The sequence below is a fragment of the Leucopleurus acutus genome (assembly GCF_964270905.1).
Source record: "Leucopleurus acutus genome assembly, chromosome: 10".
Lineage (NCBI taxonomy): Eukaryota > Metazoa > Chordata > Mammalia > Artiodactyla > Delphinidae > Leucopleurus > Leucopleurus acutus.
Genome location: NC_139153.1, coordinates 105018903 through 105036988, shown reverse-complemented (window position 1 = coordinate 105036988; position 18086 = coordinate 105018903). Strand labels below are relative to the sequence as shown.

Genomic DNA, 18086 nt, shown 5'->3' with positions numbered 1-18086 from the left:
ACGTGAGAAGAGTAGCTGGAGTTAAGTATGACAGGACAAAAAAGGCTCTGAGACAATGACAGCAAATAAAGCAAAGAGGCACCAAACGCAGACACGAAACTAAAAAATACAGAAGCTGTATGCCACAGTGAGATGGCTAAGGCCACGCAGTTCCCACAGGTCTGACAGCAAGTACTACTCAATGGGCTTAGTTTTAAAAAAAGAAAAAAACTTTGTCTTCCTGTCTGGCATACTGAGATCAAGGTCCACCCACGTTGTTGCAGATGACAGGACTGTCCTCCTTCTCACGGCTGAGTAACGTTCCTGTGTTCCTGAGTAACAATGCGAGCCTGGGCACCCACACGTACAACTCCTTTAACCCCCTGTCCGTGGATGCACACTTAGGTTGTTTCCATATCTTGGCTATTGTGAATAAAGGTTGTTCCCATATCTTGGCAACTGTAATTAATGCTGCAAGTGAACACGGGGTGCAGATAACTTTGAGATCCTGTTTTCATTTTCTTTGGATAAATACCCAGAAGTGGGACTGCCGGGTCATATGGTAGCTCTATATTTAACTTTTTGAGGCCCTCCCTGCTGTTCTGCACAGCGGCTGCACCAATTTACGTTCCCACCGATAGCGCAGGAGGGCTCCCTTTCCTCCACGCCTCTTCCAACACTTGTTATTTGTTGTGAGCCATTCTGCCAGGTGCGAGGGGAGCTCACTGTGGCTTTGCTTTGCATTTCCCTGATGGTTAGTGATGCTCAGCACCTCTTCATGTGCGTGTTGGCATTCGTGTGTCTTCTTCGGAAAAACGTCCGGATCCTCTGCCCATTTTTTAATCAGATTGGCTTTTTTTTTTTTGCTATTGAGTTGTAGTCTTCTTTATATATTTTGGATATTAACCACTTGTCAGATGTGCAAATATAAGCCCCTTATCAGATGTGCAAAATATGTGAAATATTTTTTAAAAAGTCAAACTATAGAAATAGAGTAGGAGAGCGGTTGCCTGGAGATGGGGGAATAGGGAGAGGTAGAAACTTTCACTCACGAGATGAATATGGTCTGAGGATCTAATGTGTAATATGTGACTATAGGTGAAAACACCATAGAGAGAATAGAACTTATATGTTCCCACCAAAAAAGTAAATATGTGAGGTGATGAATGTGTTAGTTACCTAGATGGTGGGACTCCTTTTACAATGTACACGTAAATCAAATCACTAAGACGTACACTTTAAACATCTTACAAATTTGTCAATTATTTCTCAATAAAGCTATAAAAAAAGTTAAAAAACAAAAGGTTATATCCTATACTGTTAGGATGCTTAAACTGGTGGTATTGAAAGATAACAAATCCCAACCATCTGGAACTTCCCACACTTAAAACTGATCTGATCCCTAGGCCTTAGTAACACCTCACCTGTAATGCCCTATGTTGTTGTTTTTACACATGTACAGGGTCTGCTTCATCACAGGATAAAGGCCTGAAGTCTAGTGTGGGCTCTACGAGAGGACTCTGCTGCCCCGGGAGCCCCTCCCCACACCGTCCTCCGCAGGACTCCATGGGCTCTGCACCCCTGTGCGTCCCTTCAAGCGCAGCCGGGGGGCAGGGGCTGACCCTGAGTGCTGGCATTAGTGTGAGTGGCGACATTTGGAAGGGGCCACGTGAGAGCTGTCCACTGAGATCTGAAGCATTAATCCACCCCACCCACTGCACTTCTTGTACACACAGCTCCTTCACGCACCTGAACGGGTCAAGACTTTGAAAGGTACTGGATCTCTCTTGGTCAGAACACTAAGTCCTAGTTCTCAAACCCTCATAATCACCCCTAAGAATGAGTTTATTTTAGAGTGATTTCTTCCTGAAGACATTCAACTCTTACCAATCTTACCATACATTTAAATTAGAAAAAGAGTGATTAGGAATCAGCCGTACAAGAATAAGACAAGTTACACTAAAGATGACAACACTCTGTCACGGAGTCAGACAGTTCGATCCAAACCACACAAGTGGCCCGCCGTCAGCCCAAGACCCGACGTCCCCTCCCCTTTCGCGGACAGAACCACCTGCAGAGAGAGTGGGGTGTCCACGCCTCACTGAGTACGAACACCAATAATCCTCAGCAGTTGTGCTTATCATGCTCCCCTTGCTATTGATCGAGTGATTGGATTTTGACCACAATGTCTGAGGAAAGAGCTGCTGGAGCATTTCTGGGAAAGGCCTCCACACTTCTAAGGAGAACTAAGAAAAGACGGTGTCTTTCTGCCCTCAGACTTTACCGAGCTTCGTTATCTCCTGTGTATTATTACAGTTTCTGCAATACTGGATCTTTATTTTAACACTGTTATTTCCTGTGTATTACTGTCGTCGCGACACTAGAAACCTCTAACGCCACTCTACAGTTATGAAGGAGATCAGTGCCACTCAAAGAGCAGCAGAACAGCAAACCCAGGCTCCTTACATCTCAGTGACACTTCTGAGCCACAGACTCAGCCAATCGTGGAGTCCACCATCTCTGGACTTTGTATATTATGAGAAAATAAATATCTTTTTTGCTTAAACCAGAATGAATTTTTGTTTCTGCTACTCACAGCTGAAGGCATCCTGAGTCAAGAGTCTATCCCAAAATAAGATCTTCTTTGCAAACACCTCAAAATGAATGTGAAACAGAAGATCCAGAAAAAAGAGACAACGAACGACAACACGGGAAGCAATGATGCTCTGTGGGGAGTGTACCCACAAAAGCAGAGACGGCCCACGGCAGTAGTTACAAGTTGGCTAGCGTTGTTGGAATAACCTTGAGGAAGATATTTAACCTCTCTAAGGTTCCATTTATTCATGAGGATAATGGGATCATAGTATCTTCCTCTTAGGAATATTTTGAGGATTAAAGTAGGTAATGCAGTGTGGAAGGCTTAGCAGTTTCTGACATGTGATAAATGCTCAAAAATGTTACTTGCTGTTATTTTTATTCTTTCCACTTGGTTCTCTATATTTAACAGACTCTTCGTAAGAACCATTTTGTTTGATTCTCGTAACAACATGAGTTATGTATTCCCATTTTACAGTCAGGAAACAGCCCCGGAGAGGTTGCATGTAAACAGTCAAGAGCAGGACCCCACACTTCTATTGCCAATTAAAGAACCAGAGAATCTCAGGCATGAAAAAAACCCCACAACTACAAATCCAGAAAGATAGAAACTGAGGGAGACAGTGATTCAGAATGCAGAAAATTGCTAATGATCTTGGTAACAGCATGAGGAAGGGCAGAAACACTGTGTCAATGGAGCACGAAGTCTGGAGAGTTAAAACTTAAACCTCTGTCCACAATAACTGGATCTTAGGCTCTGACCCTCCAAGTGAAGTGATGGCTTAGCAAGTCAGTAACAGCAAGGTATATTCGGAGTGATTCAAACTAAACCCACTAACTGGAGGACGAAAGCAACACAGAGTCTACCATGTAAACATGGGAAGTGTTTTCATTAAGGAACCAACAGTTTCAGTAGCTGACAAGCTTCATGCCCCTACAGCGCAAGCTCCCCATTAGATGGCAGTGTGAGCTCAGATTACACCTTCCAAAAAGGATTAGCCATGAAGCCCCAGGTACACGGACCTGACTGATCCAGTGGTCAGATGCAAAACAGGAATGCTCTCAACACAGCAGCGTTCACTTTCAACTACGAGAACGACTGGCAGTGATGACCCGCGAGCCAGCAAAACAACAAAAACCCTTCTGAGAGAAAGTCTAACTACCCGCGCAGAGGAGCCTGGGTACGGCTGCATCACTGTGCTCGCACCAAGGGGAACACGCTCTCCTGACCTGCAGGTAGAAAGATAGGAGGAAAGGGGGCTCTTCCAAGTGTGTGTCACACTCAATTCTCATAGCTTTCACTCCAGCACCAGTGTTACTCTGCACCTTAAATATTATGAGCTTGTTTTACGTTGTGTGTTTTTTTTCCTTTTTTGGTCCAGTTTATGGACCTAGGCACTACATCACAGCCCACAAATCTGTTTTCATAACATTTCTGAAAATTTACCCAAGGCTTTTTTCCCTTCCACACTCATACTAAGAATTATTTTGTCACCTTTCCTTGTCTTCTAAATGGAGCAGGAAAACTGGCCACCTTTTCTTTTTACTGGAAAGTAAACTGATGAGGAGCAAGTCAGACCTGCATTGTTCATGAAGCCTCTGTGGAAATAAAGATACTAGTGGTGCATCAACTGACTACTCTAGACAGCTCTTCCCAGGTAGTAATTTCACAAAAAGGTTGCAGATCCCATAAAAACAAGAGGGGCAAAGCTCCATTTTAAGGCCCTAACTCCCATGTATGTACTGTCTCCAAAAACATTACTTATAGATATTCTCCTAGTAGGCAAAGAGTACTTTTAAGAAATAAAACAGAGTGAAGGCTTTTACTTATTAATATGAACCTGTTTTTACCTTCTTTTTCAGTTAAGTTTGTCTCCATCATAATTTTAAGCAGTGCAAAGAATGCGTATTTATGACAGTATAGTAAATCAGAAATACAGACTTTTTACAAGCAAATCCTAGTCTCAGTTCAAAGTGAAGTTATTTTTTTCTGAGCAATTAGTAACATTTTTATAAGTATCAAGGCACCATGTGTGCAGAACATCAGTTAAAACTCTAGGGATATGCAGAACTTCAGCAGCCGAAGGAGGCCCATAAACGCCAGGTGTGAAGCCTGTGGGCTGAAAGACGGCAGCGCGCACACCGAGCACACCAATAAAACATTTATTAAACTCTGCCTCACACCAAAGAACAACACTGTATTCGGCTACTCGTGCTTGCTACTCATGGTCACATGAAGTGGCCACAACACTGCAAGGCTCCTCCTGGCTCCACCTTGTGCATTTGACTGTGGGCTGAGAATTGCCATGAACACTCAGCATTGTAATTACCAGGAGCTGATTCCTCTTCCAAAGGCGACCTCACTACTTTAGTCTGGTAATTCATCAGGACCATGGTACTTTATAACAAGCAGTCATAATTCTTCAAACCTTCTCAATTAGTATATTTCAACAAGCAAGTAATTAAATCCTGTTATTCCTTCTCTGATGACATTTTTTTAAAAATTTAAAATAGGTCCTCTCCCGTCTTTTAATTATAAAAGAAACCCCAAATGACATTAAGAAACAGAAATAAAAGACATAGTAAAAGGAAATGCTCTCAGGAATTCTAATCTCAATGTTAACACCATTCTCTACAGGGACCAAAGCTTTTATCTAAAAGATATTAAGAGAGTCAGGGAAATAAAACCCACACCAATATTTTAACATCTGCTTTTCCTTTCCTACTCTCTTTTTCTAAAATAAGGCTTCTCTATCTGAAGTCAGACTTCAATAAAACAAATGCAGTTTTCCTGACAGTATCTTTAAAAGGTGAAAAGGAACCTGGAAAAGCATTTTTCTGGCCAAACTATATACTCTTCTTCTTGGTTTCTATACCTTTTCCTACCTTCACCTTCCATTTTCTTGCTTCCTAGTATCTCTATGCACTCTTTTTTTTTTTTTTAAGTGAACGCAGTTGTTGTTTTTTAAATTTATTTATTTTATTTTTGGCTGCACTGGGTCTTCATTGCTGCGCACAGGCTTTTCTCTAGTTGCGGCGAGCGGGGGCTACTGTTCATTGCGGTGCGCGTACTTCTCATCGCGGTGGCTTCTCTTATTGTGGCTCACGGGCTCTAGCACGCAGGCTCAGTAGTCGTGGCGCACGAGCTTAGTTGCTCTGTGGCATGGGGGATCTTCCCGGACCAGGGCTCGAACCCGTGTCTCCTGCATTGGCAGGCGGATTCTTAACCATTGCGCCACCAAGGAAGCCGTCTATCCACTCTTCCTTTTGACCAGAAAACTTGCGAAAGACTTTAAATGGGCAAAAAGATTCCTGGCCATCCTTTCACTGTCTGGAGGGCCTGCCCAGGGTCCCCTGATCTTCCCCCATCCATGCCTTGTCTCTGCTCTGCAGCTCTGTTACAGAAGCAGAAGTGGAGGGTTGATGGTGACCAGGGATGCCTGGCACAGAAATACGTGTCAGGTGAAGATGCAACTGGTTACTGAGGAGAAGTGGCCGGTGTTGCACCTTTCAGCATTCCTCACTGCCCATTATGTCTGTCCTCTGGAATTCCCCCTGAACTGGTTTTGACATTTCACTGGTTTTCCCATTAATTAATGAATTAAATAAAAGCTTGGACACGTGCGCATTTTGTATTTGTATGAGAGTCAAGCTTTTACCTTTTCAAAAACTATCCTTTAGTTATTCCATGGCTAAGCAGATTATTTCTGAAACTCTCAAGTAACAACTTCAAAGAAATATTACTGTAAATTTTATCACCATTTAAGCACTTCTTGAATGTACATAATACTATTTTAAGATCTGAATACAATTCATCACCCTGAAATCTTAAGTCATAAGAAGCTACATGTGCTACAGCACTGAGTAGCGCACATGTAAGAAGAGCAGGGGATCACGGTGACGACGACGAACATCCAACCAGCGCCCACTGCGAGTAAGCGTCCCCACCGCTGAAACGCACACGCCGCGTGACCCAGGCCGCCCAGTCTACACCTTGAGGAAGCTGAGCAGACTCCAAGTCACCCTGCAAGTAACGGGAGGGCCAAGAGTTAAACTGAGAGAGGGGCTCAGACCCAACTAGACTGCCTCAGAGAAGAAGAAAAACAACTTCTAAAGAGCCAGGCACTTTTAGTGCTTCTGGCTGGTTACCAACGTTACCTCGGGATTATCCCGAAATGTATTAAGAAAAAGAGCTGTAAGAGAGAGTTCAAGCCGAACCCCTGTGTGAGCAGCGGCAGTAACAGGAACGATCAAGACAATCAAAAAGTAAGAGGACATGAAAAGGTAAAGAGATCAAACGAGGGGTGAGTTACATGCTAAACTAAAAATTAAGGAAATCCATTTTATGATAGTAAATAACCAATTTAATCCTAACTTTGATAGTTCCATCTAAGGCTCAGACAAAAGTCACACCATATTCCTATAATCCTGGTACAAGGGTGCAAAACTGTATCTTCCTTACAAAAGAACAATCCAAAGAACGCTTCTGCTCCACACTTCCTTTGTGGTGGGCCTTGGAAAGAAGCCGAATCCAGGCCACTGAAGCAGGCCACTGAGAGGTTTACTCTCAACCACAAAGTCCACTCATGCAGGAAACTATGCTCAAATAAAGACCCAGCAATTACTTTTCTTTCCTGGACCTTCTTGATCCTTAAACTCTTAATTTATCGGGTACTGAAACCCTTAAAACAGCTCCAGAATGACCCACGCTGGCCAAAGAGCTTCCCAGCTGTGACCCAGGACAGTCCTCGCTCACTAAAAGCTGCCAAACCCCAGGCCTTTTTCAACACAAGACAACTTCCCAAGACAAACACGTGCTCCCTCCCTCTCAGCCAGGGCAAACCCCAGCAGGTGAAAAAGAAGCTTACTTTTGATTTACTAATGGTCTTCAAGTGTAGGCTTGAAGGTTAAATATATAAAGATCAGTGGACAACTTTCTCCATTCCTAGAAAAACCTAAAATAAACTATGGCTAAAGCATTAGCAGAACTAATCTGTCGCCTGCAGAAATGCTTATGGAGAAACGCTCAGTAGTAACTTCACCAGCAGAGTCACTAAGGCCGAGAGACAAGTCAGAAACAACTAACGTGTTAGGTGAACTGACTAAGGAAGCTGCAAGGATAAAGGCACTGATTATAAAATCTACGAAAACACTGTATTAGGGAATGAGAACAGGGAATTCTAGATTTGGTCCAAGACATCTTGTAAGATTTACCTGCCACAATTCTGGTAAAGTAAGTCTGAATTAAGTATGAATTACAGGTAGGGGTTGTAAACAAAATGACAAGACTACCTTGGTTCTACTTACTGCCAAATATATCCTGAAAAATCAAGCACATGGAAAATTCTGTTTTAATCTCAAGTACCATCTAAATATTTAAACTTACCAACTCCAGACAACCCGTTAATTCTCATATCATTAAAAGTATTAGTTATTCAAAATTTCAAGATACTTTTCCTCTTCACAAAATGTAAACTCAAAAACTGAAGAGGTAAGTAGCTTTCGCCAACAGTTCTAACCAGTTGGAAGGTTCGCTCTAGCAAAGCTGACCAAGCTCCTAGAGATGATGCCCGACTCCCAACAACAGAGTGTCTTCAACTGTGCTTCCCTGGATGTTCCTGGAGCCCGACTCTCTTCACTGAGTGCACAGAACTTTTCAGCAGCTAGAAATAAAGACAACGGAGGCAAGGTGGTACTCACTTTTCAATCTCGATGCCGAGTGGATTAGCAGGACGCAGGGACAAGGGAGGGATCCCTTTATTCCTGTCAGTGCGCATGTCATAGTAATTCATCTCATCAACCCACACAGCAGACTGATCCAAAATACCTACCAAATGAGGAGCACAGCCTTAATAAGATACACACTCCCCAGGCACTAAGTCTTACCATACTGCTTTACTGTTGAAACACCTAATACAGAATGCATGCTACAGTACTTTTTTAAAGATTTGAAGGCACAAAAGCTCCAGATTTTTTTTTTTTTGTAATGGCTGGTAGCTTAATTAAAACCACTAAAAATCTATAGAAAGGCAAAAATAACACCTCTTGATTGCACTGTACATTATTCAATACAGAAGACAAGTTAAGCCTCTGAGAAAAAGTTCTCTAAAACAAATGTATTTTACAAATAATAAGCAGTACAATTAATTTGGTACATCAACAGAACACCCAACAATCCTTATATCAATATAAAGAAATCAAACACTTTCCACGGAATGCACGGCTTGTGTGATGGAAATGACTAGGATATTCAGGAAAAACAAAATATAATCTCTGAAAACAGTACCCTCTTTCCTGTGGCTCGGACTGGGCTGAAACAGAGGCTGGGCAGTGTGCGAGGGAGCAGAGTAGAGCACAGGGCCGGGGGACCAGAGGGCTCCTCGTGAGCCTTCTAACTCTATGGGCACCCACAGGTCTACCAGGATGACACAAGGAAGCTCTGTCAGAGGGTAAGCTCAGGCCCAGACACTCCCAGGTTCAGGTCTATAGGCCTTTCCTGAGCCTGTGCTGTGCTAAGTCCTGGGCAGAGCGTTTTAGCATAAAATCAATACTTTCAAATAAGTTTTCTTCACCTGCTGTACAAACATGATACAAGATGATGCTGGATTCTGTCAAAATGTTTTTAAGTTCCTCCAGAAAACTGGAAACAAGTTCCTGCTTTAATTTCACAGTTCGGTTTTCAAAGACATTAAATAAAAGTGAGTAAACAAAACCAAAAATATTGTATGTATATATATGCACATACATTTACATACACACACGCACATAAATGTAAATTCCATTTTTGGTTTTCCCTTAAGTTCCTCAAATTTTTATTAAAAAGAATCAAGGAATTTAAGGATATAATGCTGAAGAAAGGCTTTATGCTCTAAGACAGAAAACAAAATTTGCAAAACTCTTTGCTTTCCTATATGAGAGAAGGCCTGGGTTTAATTATGCCTGTGATAGTCCTACATTACACAAATATTTGTTAAGTACTGACCATGTGCAAGTCATTACAGGACCACAAAGATGAATCTAACAGTATTCTTACTTTAGCAGAGGAGATGCCATATACATAAAGAGCTAGGAGACGAATAATTAAAAACACTAATTTATGGAGCCCTTAGTTTGTGTGAGGACCTATGCTAAGCACTTTCTCCAATGTTCTAACTCATTCAATCCTCTGAGGTAAGTGATTCTGTGACTCCACTCCACCCACAGCTGGCTGCTCATGTGATCAGAGTCCCAGCTTCTCAGACCAAGCTCTGTGCCCCAAGGTGAGGAAGCACGGGTTAAGGGCACAAAGGGAACACAGGAGGGGCTCTAGGGCACAAGAAGAGTGTGATTTCTAGTTTGGAGGCCAGAGGCACACCTAGGTGGGCAACATCTTGTCGGGGCCTCAAAGGACGCAGAAAGTGAAGGAACACGGAACATTATTTAGGCATTACTGGCTAATTTGGCCAAACCAGGTATGTATTTCACCTCAAATCTTATCTGTATCACAGCAGGAAATGCAATTATTGTATTCAAGATCAAGAAACTAAAATCGGCATTTCGGACGTGTTACATGAACAGCTTTTATACAGGACAGAACAGCAGTTCTAATGATTAGTTAGCATCCTTAGGGTTTACCGTCAGCTCAGCTAACTGCCTTTTCAAAAGTAATGCAGACTTTAACCAATATCCCATTCCTGAAAAAATAAACATAAACTGAATCTAAGTTAATGACATATGAGAGTAAGTAAATTTTATACTAATTTACCAGTTGTCAGTTTTAAAAACAAAACCCACTTTTATTTTCTTCTTTAGAGTAAAGTCATGGGAGATGATACCTATTTTCTCAGGTCTGAGCAGCTTGAAGGAGACTGTGGAGGTTCCTTTGCCACCTGACTTGGTTGTGACAATAATGTCTCCTTTGTCGTTCTTGGCCTGTCCCACGCGACATACAATTTTACTCGCAGACATCCACTCTGCTGTCAGAAGGCAATTATGCCCACAAATTGTCAGACCTGAAAGTAAAAACATGCATGCACATAACAAAGTCCAAAGAACAGCTATTTCATGAAAAGACAATTCTTCTGTCAGTATCGCCAGGCCTTTTTCCTGAACTGAAAAACAGAACTAGAAATAGCATTTCCTGGTTCATCAGTTAGTTATTTCTATTCTTGAATATACCCAACATCATTTGCAAATAAACGACTGTCTCTACTGAATTTGCCTATTTTTTCTCTAATATTTAATACTTCTTTTAGATTATATTTAAGTGTCTTCAAACATCACTGGAATTAGAAAATAATAACCATAATAATGTCTAGGCACTCCAGATTACTTAACTATGAGAATCTTAGATTGCTTTCATAGGTATTAGAAAGGAAATTATTGTTATTTTTAGAAGTCCAAGTTCGTGCTATAAAGCTCTAAAGCGTATTAATAAATGTGTACATCATTCCCTAAAAAAAATATTTATCATCTTCCTGAAAATAATCCACACATACTTTTCCTAGTGTTCAATTATACATGATACTACAGAATGAACTAAAGTTTGTAGTTTATGTTAAGCACAGCCTGAAGTCTGTTAAATCAGTAAATGTTCTCAGGCATTACTGGATTACTAGTGCATTTTTCATGTCTGTACATCACTCCTGCAACGGCAGTCCACGCTGCCTAAATGTTTCCCTCATGGTCCTGTCGCTGTACTACACTCTGCTCCCAAAATCTCAGCCCACGCCTGGCATCTCTGCCCAGACCCACGTAAACTGCGATGCAGACAGGAAAGACATGGCCCCAGGCAAAGGACCACCATCCCACCACGTGCATTTCTGCTAAACAGAGACCAATGTAATAAACATTCATGGAGAAAATAGACCGAAGTGTATTCAGCAAACACCCAGACACTCGCACTTTCTTTTCTCACCATTTAACTTTTGATACTGCTCGGCAGTCAAGTTTAGCAAATGCAAGCTTTTTGTTTTGTTTTTTCAATCAGATACCAGGAACACCTCAACTTATGCCAAATTCGGTTGAAAAAATGCAGGGAGGGATTCAAGTCATCTTTTGTTACAACTTAAAGCACTATTTAGTAAGAATGTTATACTAACCATAAAGGAATAAAAACAACTCCATTTTAAAGATGTTTATTGAAATAATTAATTTCAGAGATTTCCGTAAGACATTACTATCTATTCATGTAAGGAATTCAGTTTTTCTAATGACAGCACTTCAAAGTTCCTTTAGGACTAAGTTTTCCATTGGCTTTTTAAATGTGTAATGACATTTACACATTTTTAAATGCATTCATAATTCAAAATTATTTTTCAAAATGGGAGTGTTTGTTAGTTTTCTTGATACTCAACTTTTATTATGAAAAATTTAAGCCTTTTAAGAGGTTGAAAGCACCCCCAGAAACTCCTCTCCATCTCCAAGGTAAGCCTGTGAAACACTTCAATACATACAGTGCTCTAATAATTTTTATGTACACATAAATCAGTCTATGTATTTTTTTATATAAATGGGAAATGTTTTAATTTATGAACTGTTTAGTTATAGATGGTATATTTTCAATATCACTCCAGGTCAATACATATTTTTAAATTTTACAATATCAAAAACATTTTTGTGATTTAAATACTAACTTTAGAAAGGAAATAACGCAACCCAATGTCAGGACTTAATGTATTAAAGTTCCTAATATAAGTCCCCTGCTGGGGAGCTATCTTACGATTAAAACTGAGAAATGGGAGATTTCAGATATACAGACATAAAGTCTTAAAAACATGTTCAGATGAGCAAACATGTATGATATCCATGATGATGGAACTTTGGGAAAAAGCACCCGGAATAACAGTCTATTCATCTCGTTGTAGCTGCTATCGAGGTTCCTCAGATTTAATATCTGTTCTGCATTTTAACTAAAAAAGTTAATAATCACCATATAATTTAAAACACAGATTTAAACAGATCATTTTAAATGCATGGAAATTAAATAAGATCATACGATCTATTTCTTAAACATGTTTTGCCAAGAAATCTGCTTCATGAAATATAACATCTTTTTTTTTTTTTTAAGTAACTTGTAGAATTCCAAATAAAGTGTTTTTGTAGTATTTTACTTGGCTAGTGTAGATGTCACCGGAGTTATAAAAATGCTTAAATTATTTAGTAGGTTAAGTTTGCTTTTTTAAAAAGTGGTTTCTTGGCAATACATGGGCAGGCTGAAAGCTGAACTAGCAGGTTTATAAAAGTCGTGCGCACTCAGTCAAACAGGAATCGCGCTGCCTGAAGCTAAAGAGAGATCAGCATCCACACAGACGGGCAGCAGTCACGTGTGAGGGCTCAGTGACTGCCAGTTAAACTGAACCTCCATCTAGATGGTCTATTTCCATGAATTCTAGGGATTTTTCCACTTTGGATAAAGAACAACCTGGAATGAGCTTTGTCAAGAACCAAGACATAGGATAAGACAGACTACCTTCATAAGGATAATAAACTTAAGTTTTATTTACTGAAGAATCAAAAACTGTGGCTAGAGAAAACAGTATAAAATGAGACACAGTTAAGTAACACTAGTGAAAAGAACGAGCTGGGGAGGGCAAGACTCAGTAATTAAACATGGTGCCCAGCTCTAATCAACCTTCTCTTTTCCAAGGGATTTCTGGATGGCCAAAAAACAATGTGTCAACCAGCAGCTATAATGCAAGAAAAACAAGCTCTAACTCATAATCTCTAGTATTTACCAAGGGGTCCTTCATGAATTAAGAAATGAGTCAAATGAATGTCTGAATCCAAATAAATTAACATGTGGGAAATCAGAATACTCATTCAGCAGCACATATTGAGTTGCCTCCCCGCTCTCTTATTCTGAATGTATCTGCACACCCTCATGCAGAGTTCACATGAAAATAACCCAAACTGACCACACACTGATATTTATGGTTTGCTCTCTATCCTGGCAGTGCTTTACACTCATCTGTGTTTTAAAAAAAGCAATGATAAGGCTCCATCTTTAGAGACTGAGACTTAGCAGCTAAGGCAAGAGCATTTTTTTAAGTTCTAGAGAAGATGAAGACAAGCCAGGTGAGAACCACTGACAGACCAGAATAATGAAATAACCAGCAGGAAAGGGTCTCCCCCAGAAGAAGGGGGCACACTGCAAACCAAAATCAAAAAAACTCGCGCAGTGCCAAGTGGATGCAGTGTTCTATTGCTCGCGTCCTTGGGCTTATAAAGATAAACAGCATAAACTGATCCTAAAAACTAAAACGTAGCTTGCTCTAAATATGTAAACATTAGGGGAGCCTAACGCAAACCATCGGCGGGCATGAGTTTGCAGAGAGCCTGTGGCTGTTAAGTTTGGAGGCTCAGTGCTCCCGCCCCAATGGGCATCGGGTGTAGACAAATGCCCACAGGTCCCAGGGTGCAGCCCAGCAGAGCGCACAGGCTCCTCTGGGTGGAGGGAGTTTAGATTTGGTTCCGAGAGCAATAAGGAACAGAAGAGGCCTAGCTCACCCGGCACCTGAGAAGAACAGACAGCTGTATGAGGGGAGGCCAGAAGAGCTGGGCGGCTGTTTTGGCAGTCCTGGCAGGAGAGGCCGACCCCGAGGAAAGGAGGCAAACCTCGGCTGTGGGGGGCTTTCTCAATGACCAGGCGAAAGACAATACAGGCAAGATCTGACAAAATAATGATTTTAACAGAAAAATCAGAAAACCAAATAATTCTTTCATTTCTATTCAGATCATCCTGTACAGACCTCAGGGGTGTTTTTCTATCACCTTCACTATTTCAAAATAGTATATCTTGCCTCAGTTGCCCAACATAAAAATGCATTCACCATGAACACACAGCATCGTCCCTGCCCTTACCTATGAGGTCAGCTGGCCCAGTCCCCAGGTTTTCTCCCCTAATCGTGACCTTTGTCCATGGGATTCCTTCATTTGGAGAGATGCCTGTCACAAGCGGGGGTTGTCGTGTTCGAGACATTCTGCTTGTTGAGGAAAGTAGAGGTCAAGCTACAGAAGTAATCTGTAGAAGAGAAAGGAAAAAAGGGTTAGTGCCAACTGAGATGAGCAGCAACTAGAAACACCAGAACTAGACATTCAGTACCAAAACACAGCAGTATTCTGCAAACATACAGCGCCAGGTTTTTTAGCTGTCAGTTAGCCTGTCTGCCAACAATTCCTGCACATGAAGGTGACTAAGCACACTAGCTAGTACTGGGAGGGAGACATCAAGAACATAAACTTCTGATGCAAGGACAGACAGAACCTAAGGTCCCCCTGAGCTCCATGCCACCACCTGCTGCACCCAAAGTATATGCTGGAAGCTCCTGAAGGAGCACATTCTGAACTAATCAGATTCATAAAATTAAAGAACATCTCCATTCTCATAGGTATACTGAATTTCATTTTATTTTTGTGTTAGACTTAGTGTAGCAACTCTTTTAAATGTACTCAAATCAATACACTGACATCTTCGACACTGAGACAGAAGCAGAGACTTGCTAACTGTCCCAGTGTGGAGCCGGCAGAAGTGCAGCTTCTGAGTTCAGATGCCCTGAGCTCTAGTCCTGGCGCTCTAATTCCGCTCCAAACCTCTGTTTTCATATACGGACACTGCGGCCAGTAACAGAACCTTCCATAAGGCTACAACAAAGATCAGGTACATAATCCCAGCAGGGCAGAGCACCTAGTGCACAGCAGGCAACCAGGAAATGAGAAAACCTCACTAATAAACCCACAGAACTCCTCAAGTGCTCGAGGCTTCAGATGCTCCAGAAGACAAGGGAAGGGTGGGTTCAGAGAAAAACAGCTGCTGGTTGTCTGTCTTTTCACAGAGCGAAGTTAGACAGTGGCCCCTGCCTTCACCCCACCGTTAGCCAGATCAGTTCAATCTCTCACGAAACCAAACAGAAGGGACCAGGACTGAGGGACAGACACCAGGCACAGAGAGGAGGGCGCCAACCCTCTCACCCAACTCCGCTCTGTCCGGGTAACAAGAATCACTCTGGAGAAACTAAGGAGCCCTGGAAAGACAGAACCGAAGACTCTAACATGGAAGGGTCCTCCCAGAAAGGACTACTTGCAGCCACATCACCCAAGGAAAAGCATATACAGAGCAACTCTGCCCATGCATAGACTAAACAAGCAGCTGTCACAGCCTCATCCTAAAAGGCACAAGGACAAAGACTGTAAGGTGGTCAAGGAAAATACGTGAGCGAGAGATGACAGTCAGATTAAAAAAAAAGATCCAGGGCTTCCCTGGTGGCGCAGTGGTTAAGAATCTGCCTGCCAATGCAAGGGACACGGGTTCAAGCCCTGGCCCGGGAAGATCCCACATGCCGTGGAGCAACTAAGCCCGCGCGCCACAACTACTGAGCCTGAGCTCTAGAGCCCGCGAGCCACAGCTACTGAGCCCACGCGCCACAACTACTGAAGCCCGCGCGCCTAGAGCCTGTGCTCTGCAACAAGAGAAGCCACGACAATGAGGAGCCCACGCACCACAACGAAGAGTAGCCCCCGCTCACAACTAGAGAAAGCCCTGCACACAGCAACGAAGACCCAACACAGCCAAAAATAAAAAAACAAATAAATTTTAAAAAAATTAAAAAAAGATCCAGAGGAAACAGAGATAAGGCTACAGGCTACAGTGCTTCCCTGCAAATTACATTGAAGTACTAATCCAGGACCTCAGAATGTGACTGTATTTAGAGATCGCGACTTTAAAGAGGTGGTTAAGGTAAAATGAGGTCACTAGGATGGGCGCTGATCCCACAGGACCAGTGTCCTTATACGAAGAGGAGATGAGGACACAGACACACACAGAGGGACAACCACGTGAGGACACAGGGAGAAGGTGGCATCTCCAAGCCAAGTAGGGAGGCCTCGGGAGAAACCAGCCCTGCCAACACCTTGATCTTGGACTTCTAGCCCCCAGATCATGAGAAAACACATGTCTGTTGTTTCAGCCTATGGTACTTTGTTATGGCAGCCCCAGCAAATTAACACAGTGGATAACAGGAAACACACACACACACACACACACACACACACACACACACACACACTTCAAAAGTACTGTAAACTTTGACCCCCAAATAAATATCTGCAGAAGGAGAAAACTTTTATGCCTAAAAGAACAGGATGCCATGAAAAGGAATCAATCCAAGAATAACAGCTCTTGAAACTTTCAAAAGAGGCAAAAGAAAAGAGATTTATATTGTCCTGTTAATGTAAGAACTGACCGTTGGTTTAACAGAAGCGGTAATAAGGCTGCAAATAGGCAGATGTGTATCTGGGAAGAGGGGGAGGGAGTTTTAAATTTTATCCAGAAGTGACTATCCAGATATTGGCAGATTAGCCACAGAATCTGGAAACATGGAAGTGGGTGCTGGCAGAGTGAGCTAAACAAGTCTGGGCTGTGCTGGATAATACAGAGGTGACAGACCTTTGTCCCTGGTTTCTGGGAGAGAGAGACTCAAATTCCAAGGAGTGTCTTGGCTCTTCATGAACCCTCAGTACCGCTCGTACGTAGTGCTCATGGCAGCCCAGTACCAGGACTGCCAAACCAGAGACAGCAACCCTGTGATTAGAGGGCTGGGGTTCTGAGCCAGGTGCCATCAGCTTGGCTTCCTCTGAGAAAGGGGAGGGGGCTGGAGACTGAGTTCAATCATGCCTATGTAAACTCCTTTAACGATTAAAACAGCAAAACAACAGCAGCAAAAAGCGAAGAACCACAGGAGGTTACCATTCACCTAATAAGCCAAATGAGGCAACCCAAAATTATCTTGAACTCCCCTCCCTCCCCATCACACCCCCTGAATCAAACAGAATCCCCTGGCAGAGTCCAAGGTCCACTGCTTCTCTCCCTGGATACTGAAGCCAGCCAGCTCCTAACTGGTCACTCTGCCCCTGTTATCCCTTCGCTGCAATCCCCCCTCAGCAAACGCTGGAGTCAGTTCTCCAAACTACAGATCTAATCATCATTCCTAATTCAAAAAAACATCTCCCCCACTGCTCAGTGGTCTCCAGTCCCCATGACATCCTTAGCATCTTATTAAAACCTGTCACCATCAGACTCTTCTACACTCCTAGGTCATCCTCAGTCATTTCCCTCACCCATCTGACACTAACCACACAAGCCCACTCACCTCTTAAGAACCACCAGGTACTTTTTATGCCTTCCTGATTTCATTTACCTTATTTCGACTAAATAGAAAGATTTTCCAAGTTTGTTAAATCCTTACCAATATTTCAAAGTCAAGCTTAAATGTTACCTTCTCTAAAAAGTCTCCCTGATCCCTCCTCCTTCTATAACACTTCTGTTACATAAGTGTTACATCTTAGATACCAAGTCTGTATCTCCTCATTGAAAACACATAATATTCAATCAACTCTACTTTTCTAATACCTGTCATACAGTACCTGACACAAAATAAACATGCCAGATGACTGCTGACAGAAGTTGAATAAATGTTTTCTGAATGTTCATGGTATCAGTGGAATACTGGAATTAAAATAGGATGAAGAGGTACAAG

The 18086-nt window shown here is 42.2% G+C and overlaps 1 protein-coding gene across 2 annotated transcripts in view; it reads right to left on the bottom strand.

The window, feature by feature from the left end:
- EXOC2 (exocyst complex component 2) overlaps positions 1–18086 on the bottom strand; it is a 156731-nt gene that overhangs the window by 110707 nt on the left and 27938 nt on the right. For both annotated transcript variants that reach the window (XM_082848815.1, XM_082848816.1), the window contains exons 2-4: positions 14416–14575; positions 10389–10565; positions 8275–8401 (exon numbers count right to left, since the gene is read on the bottom strand). In XM_082848815.1, coding sequence (XP_082704941.1) covers positions 8275–8401; positions 10389–10565; positions 14416–14533 — 422 coding nt within the window. In that variant the 5' untranslated portion in view covers positions 14534–14575. The remainder of the gene's footprint in view (positions 1–8274; positions 8402–10388; positions 10566–14415; positions 14576–18086) is intronic.